General features: G+C 57.0%; 1 protein-coding gene across 1 annotated transcript; it reads left to right on the forward strand.

The window, feature by feature from the left end:
• Window positions 1–1216: 1216 nt before the first annotated feature.
• Window positions 1217–4323, forward strand: LOC148820335 (transmembrane protein 35B-like). The gene is made up of 3 exons (XM_088932905.1): window positions 1217–1352; window positions 2889–3069; window positions 3794–4323. Exons 1-3 carry the CDS (start codon window positions 1245–1247, stop codon window positions 3922–3924), a joined length of 420 nt encoding a protein of 139 aa, XP_088789031.1. The 5' UTR covers window positions 1217–1244; the 3' UTR covers window positions 3925–4323.
• The last annotated feature ends 2505 nt before the right edge of the window (window positions 4324–6828 follow it).

The following is a 6828-nucleotide window of genomic DNA, read 5'->3' on the forward strand; positions in this document are numbered from 1 at the left end:
CGCGGGGGGCACAGCCGGTGTACTCCCACTTCGCCTCTGCACTGAGACCTCGGGTTCCTGACAAACCTGCGCTGCTCCCCTCGGTCCTGCAGTACCGGCCCTGTCCAGCTGGCGGCGCTCTCTCGGTGCGGGGGACCTCCTGCCTGCGCTGCCCCCTTCCCACAGCTCCCATCGGCCCCCCCCAGCCCCGCACTCAACTGCACGTGTTCCTGCCCTCCGGGGCAGCCAGCGCGGCGGAGGGGGACGGCGAGTCTGTGGACGAGGGGTTCATGGAGGACCTGGACAGCAGGGTGATGTCCCTCTCTCTCCAGCAGGGGGAGCTCAAAGGCGGCACCGACGCCCTCTCGGGCAGCCCCTTGCTCAGCTGAGCCACTCGCAGCTCCACCTGGTGGCCAGGAGCACTGCCCGCGCCTCGCTCAGCCATCGCTGTCATGGAGAGACTAGGAGACACCCGCGGCTTTCCTGCTGCAGGACTCGGGGCCTTTCACACACTGACGGCTCTCTGCAGAGAAGATGACAAGCAGGAGTCTGGAGTCAAGTGTTCTGATCCTGAAACACACTGGCATCAGGCTCAAGCGTGACACCAGGACATGAGGACACAGGCGGGCTCTAACCTGGACGACTGGACTATTACATTCCTTTCACTGTTCACCACAGGGAGTCTGTCAGAAAGAATCACATATTTGTTTTCAATTTTCTGTAATATTAAATACAAGAAATGTTAATTAAAATTGTTTTTTTCATACAAATGTTATTATTCTTAAGAATAAAACTTACTTTATTGTAATTTTCTAAGTTTTTTACTTTGACTGTAGCTCCTATTGTAACAGACTGGCCTACTTTACTGGGACTGTAGCTCCTATTGTAACAGGACTGTACTACTTTACTGGGACTGTAGCTCCTATTGTAACAGACTGTCCTACTGCACTGGGACTGTAGCTCCTATTGTAACAGACTGTCCTACTGCACTGGGACTGTAGCCCCTATTGTAACAGACTGTTCTACTGCACAGGGACTGTAGCTCCTATTGTAACAGACTGTCCTACTGTACTGGGACTGTAGCCCCTAGTGTAACAGACTGTTCTACTGTACTGGGACTGTAGCTCCTATTATGACCCGGCGTGTCACAGCCCGTCCCTACTGTAATGGCGCTTTTCTCTGCTCTGTATGATGTTTCTGGGGGTGTCGACAGTGCGCGGCGACCCGCCCCTCTCCCTCCCTGCCGCGCTGGGCTCGGCGCGATCATGGCGGTGCTGTTCACGTTGATCCGGGTTCTGCTCGGGCTGTTCTTCGCGCTCACCGGAGCCGTCAAGCTCACCGACAAGATATCGGAAGGCGTGTTCCGGGAATTGGTGAGTTCTCCGCGCCGCTCGCGGGAGCTCACGGCGTGGCCGAGCTCCGTGTTTCACCGCCTCTGCCCGAGCGCGTCTCGCAGCGCGCTGCAGCCACGGAGAAACCGAGCCGCCGGTCTGTCATCCCCGAGCGCCACGCACAGAAACACACTCGTGTTCGTGGCAGCCGTTCTTCCACGATCCACGGTGTGTTATTATCCTGCGTGTAACATTTCCTGTCTGGGCACAGTCGTGTGTGTTTCCGCCAGCATAGCGCGGGCACCAGTGGGCACCCACGGCAAATGAACACTGAGCAGACTCAGGGCGTCATGGGAGCGCGGGTCCGCCCTGTCAGATGGGATAAAAAGTTTCAGACCCTTTCTTGTTGCAAACGTACCGGGCGCAGGAATGTCGAGCGAAACCCCTGGCCCTGCGGTGAGGCTGACTGGCCACACGGTGGCGGTGTTGTCTGTCTCTTTATTAACAGTATGACTGTGCAGCGGTGCCACAGGGTAATAATAATAACAACAACAACAACAATAATAGTAATTGAGTACACTTATATAGCGCTTTTCTGGAAACTTCACTCAAAGCTCTTTACACGTAATGGGGATCCCCTCCATCCCCACCAGTGTGCAGCCCCACCTGGATGATGCGACAGTAGCCATAGTGTGCCAGTCTGCCCCCCACACACCAGCTCTCAGTGGGGAGGAGAGCAGAGTGAAGAAGCCAGTTCAGAGAGGGGGGTTATTAGGAGGCCATGATTGGTAAGGGCCAGTGGGAAATTTGGCCAGGACGCCGGGGTTACACCCCAACTCTTTTCGAGAAACATCCTGGGATTTTTAATGACCTCAGAGAGTCAGGACCTCGGTTTTACGTCTCATCCGAAGGACGGCGCCTGTTTACAGTATAGTGTCCCCGTCACTATACTGGGGCATTAGGACCCACATGGACAGCAGGGTGAGCACCTCCTACTGCCCCACTGACACCTCTTCCAGCAGCAGCCTTAGTTTTTCCCAGGAGGTCTCCCATCCAGGTACTGACCAGGCTCACACCTGCTGGGCTTCAGTGGGCTGCCAGTTGTGAGCTGCAGAGTGGTTGCAGTTGCAGCACTGCGGCCTCACAGCGCTGGGGCCCTGGGCTCAGCTCCTGGGTGGAGTCCTGTCTGTGTGGAGTCTGCATGTTCTCCCCATGTTCATGTGGGTTTCCTCCCACAGTCCTATGGGAGACATGCTGGTGGGTGAACTGTCTTCAGGGAAAACTGGCCCTGGTGTGTGTGTGTGTGTGTGTGTGTGTGTGTGTGTGTGTGTGTCCTGTGATGGACTGGCCCTGGTGTGTGTGTGTGTGTCCTGTGATGGGCTGGCCCTGGTGTGTGTGTGTGTGTGTGTGTGTGTGTGTGTGTGTCCTGTGATGGACTGGCCCTGGTGTGTGTGTGTCCTGTGATGGACTGGTCCTGGTGTGTGTGTGTGTGTGTGTGTGTGGCTCTGGCTGAGAGACTGCAGTGCTCTGGGGGTGAAGGCACGGGCAGCTGTCACTGGGAATGTCCTCTCTCCCCAGCGCTCCCAGTTCGTCCAGTTCGCGGAGGTGTTCCCCCTGCGGGTGTTCGGCCTGAAGCCGGAGCCTGACCAGTACCTGCTGGCCACAGGCTGGACCGAGCTGGTCGCTGGGCTCCTGCTGGCGTTCGGGCCGAGGAGACTGCAGGAGCTGAGCAACTTCACCCTGACCGTTGTCATGATGGGTGAGACACTGACCGCCACTGAGACACTGACCATCACACTGACCGGCACTGAGACACTGACCACCACACTGTGACACTGACCACCACACTGACCAGCACTGAGACACTGACCGCCACACTGACCACCACATCGAGAAACTGACCACCACACTGACCAGCACTGAGACACTGACCACCACACTGTGACACTGACTGCCACACTGAGACACTGACCTCCACACTGACCACCACACTGACCAGCACTGAGACACTGACCGCCACACTGACCACCACACTGAGACACTGACCGCCACACTGACCGGCACTGAGACACTGACCACCACACTGTGACACTGACCGCCACACTGACCAGCACACTGAGACACTGACTGCAAGATTGACCGACACTCTGAGACACTGACCTCTGCACTGTCCAGCACCCTGAGACACTGACCACAAGACTGACTGACATTGACACTCAACTTTTATTGTCTTGTCAAATCATACAAGAATGTCTGTGTTGTAAGAAAGGGATCTCATACCTGTGCTGTTTTTGAATGTGCTTGCCTGTGCTGTGGGTGATCAGCCCCACCAGCAAGGGGCAGCAGTGTCTGTGTTCTGTGGAGAGCGTGGCCCACAGCCGCCCTCCCAGCGCTCTGGGCTTGCAGCAGTGATGGCACCTGTCTGTCTGTGACCTTTCAGTACTGAGCAAGGACATTAACCCCTCCATCTCTTTCTCTGCCAGTGGCTCTGTTCACTCTGCTCAAGCTACAGGAGCCGCCAGCTGTCTGCTGTCCAGCTGCTGTCTGCCTTGGCCTGCTGCTGCTGCTCAACCTGCGTGGCCAGGGCCGGCAGGTCAAGGCCAAGGCAGAGTGACCGCATGCTGACCTCCAACCGATTGACATCAGTTGACACACTGACCTATATCTGTGGGACCTGTCTTGCCCCCATCACTGCCAGGAACGTGCCATAGTGTTGATCATCTAAGCAATGATGATGTAACTTTATTTTCATTATGACATCACGACCCAGCCACCAATGAGCTCTGAGGACTTGGATTCCAAAGCCTCTGATTGGCTGGATCTGGACCAATCAAAGTCTCTATTTTGTGCCATATTGTGTTCTAGTCTCTTGAACATGTTTGATTTATTGTCAGATAAAGGTGCAACAATAGCACAATACTGAAAACGAGAACTTTTCTGCACACAGCCCTGCAAAGATGTTTGTCAGCCTTTTTGTAAAGAAAGTTGTTAGTAAATAAAACACTGTGAGTGAGGTAGAGCTCCGAGTGTTGTTTTTCTGCTTCATATTCCTGATGTCTGGCTCCACCTACTGCAGCCGGTGGAAACAAGCAAAGACACATGAAACATGACAAAAAGAAAGAGATCCGATTCTGTATACAGAGAGATTGTTTCACAGCATGTTGTCTTGATGGACAGCTTTCCAACCCGACCACACACACGCACAGCAGACACACACACACTTGTACTCCTGTCACTGTGAGGGCATCTTCAGATTCTGTTACCAAGTTGATGATAATGCCAGCAGACACACAGTCGTGCACAGTCACACTGATACACACAGTCGTGCACAGTCAGTCACACTGATACACACAGTTGTGCACATTCCCACAGATAGACAGGAGCAGAGCTCCTGCTGACAGCACTCGAACCCTCACAGTCCCAGGAGACAGAGCTCAGGCTCGAACCCGCACACGGCCCTCTGGGTAGAGACCCTGGGACAGGCCCAGGATGCTGTGGGTGGTTATGTCTCTCGGCTGGCCTGGGGGTGCCTGGGGTCCCCCAGGAGGAGCTGGGGAGAGAGACAGGCAGCCCGTCGCCACTGCGCCCCCCGGGGGAGAAAGAGGTGAGAAGACAGAGGGACGGAGGGTGAAGCATGTCGCCAGTCCCCCGTCGTGCAGGACCTGGGCTTGCTCTGAACACAAGCGTGTGCACCTGAGGAACACACCCTGCTGAGGCTGCGGGCGGCCCTGGACGCGCTGGTGGCCTCCAGGACAGGCGCAGTCTGCGTCCCAGGGAGGGAGACTGCCTGGAGGCCATCAGATTCAGCTGTGCTCAGCTGGGGCTGACACGGCGGTGTCCATTTGTCCCACAGTGATTCAGCTACACCCACCCACCCACTCTGACCTCTTCATCAAAGTCAGGGCTGTGGGGGAGCCAGAGTCTATCCCAGCAAGCACCGGGCACAAGGCAGGGTACAGCCTGGACAGGACGCCAGCCCACCACAGGACACACACACCAGGGCCAGTCCATCACAGACACAGACACACACACCAGGGCCAGTCCATCACAGGACAGACACACACACACACACACACACACCAGGGCCAGCCCATCACAGGACACAGACACACACACCAGGGCCAGTCCATCACACGACACACACGCCAGGGCCAGCCCATCACAGGACACAGACACACACCAGGGCCAGCCCATCACAGGACACACACACACACACACCAGGGCCAGTCCATCACAGGACACACACACTCACACCAGGGCCAGTCCATCACAGAACACAGACACACACCAGGGCCAGCCCATCACAGGACACACACACACACACACACACCAGGGCCAGCCCATCACAGGACACACACACACACACTCACACCAAGGCCAGCCCATCACAGGACACACACACACACACCAGGGCCAGTCCATCACAGGACACACACACTCACACCAGGGCCAGTCCATCACACGACACACACACTCACACCAGGGCCAGTCCATCACAGGACACACACACTCACACCAGGGCCAGCCCATCACAGGACACACACACACACACACACACACACCAGGGCCAGTCCATCACAGGACACAGACACACACTCACACCAGGGCCAGTCCATCACAGGACACACACACTCACACCAGGGCCAGCCCATCACAGGACACACACACACACACTCACACCAGGGCCAGTCCATCACAGGACACACACACACACACACACCAGGGCCAGCCCATCACAGGACACACACACACTCACACCAGGGCCAGCCCATCACAGGACACACACACAGTCACACCAGGGCCAGCCCATCACAGGACACACACACAGTCACACCAGGGCCAGCCCATCACAGGACACACACACAGTCACACCAGGGCCAGTCCATCACAGGACACACACACACACACACACACCAGGGCCAGCCCATCACAGGACACACACACACTCACACCAGGGCCAGCCCATCACAGGACACACACACAGTCACACCAGGGCCAGCCCATCACAGGACACACACACAGTCACACCAGGGCCAGTCCATCACAGGACACACACACACTCACACACACACACACACACACTCACACCAGGGCCAGTTTTCCCTGAAGACAGGTCACCCACCAGCATGTCTCCCACAGGACTGTGGGAGGAAACCCACATGAACATGGGGAGAACATGCAGACTCCACACAGACAGGACTCCACCCAGGAGCTGAGCCCAGGGCCCCAGCGCTGTGAGGCCGCAGTGCTGACCCCTGCAGCTCCGTGCTGCTCCTCTGCTGCTAATATATCTGACACAAGGAGCAGCAGTGCGACACGGAGGAACAGGGGCTGCAGCCGGAGAGCCGGTTCCGGCCCCTCTCTGCAGCGCGCTGACCACTCCCGCCCCGCACGACTGACCACAGGGGGCGTGGCCGCGCCTGCTCCTTGGGGCACAACACGGGCTTTCGCGTGCGCATGCCCGCACGAGTCGTGCCGGGCCCGTGCTCGCCTCGGACGAGCCGGAGCGTGCGCATGC

The sequence above is a fragment of the Atractosteus spatula genome, chromosome 14 (assembly GCF_055471065.1).
Source record: "Atractosteus spatula isolate fAtrSpa1 chromosome 14, fAtrSpa1.hap1, whole genome shotgun sequence".
NCBI classification, from domain to species: domain Eukaryota; kingdom Metazoa; phylum Chordata; class Actinopteri; order Semionotiformes; family Lepisosteidae; genus Atractosteus; species Atractosteus spatula.

What these genes read in the sequence shown, in the direction of transcription:
- LOC148820335 (XM_088932905.1), top strand. Translation starts at nt 1,245, where the DNA reads ATGGCGGTGCTGTTCACGTTGATCCGGGTTCTGCTCGGGCTGTTCTTC. An exon ending in AAGGCGTGTTCCGGGAATTG is followed by an intron (nt 1,353 to 2,888) that starts GTGAGTTCTCCG and finishes CTCTCTCCCCAG; the next exon opens with CGCTCCCAGTTCGTCCAGTT. An exon ending in CCTGACCGTTGTCATGATGG is followed by an intron (nt 3,070 to 3,793) that starts GTGAGACACTGA and finishes TTTCTCTGCCAG; the next exon opens with TGGCTCTGTTCACTCTGCTC.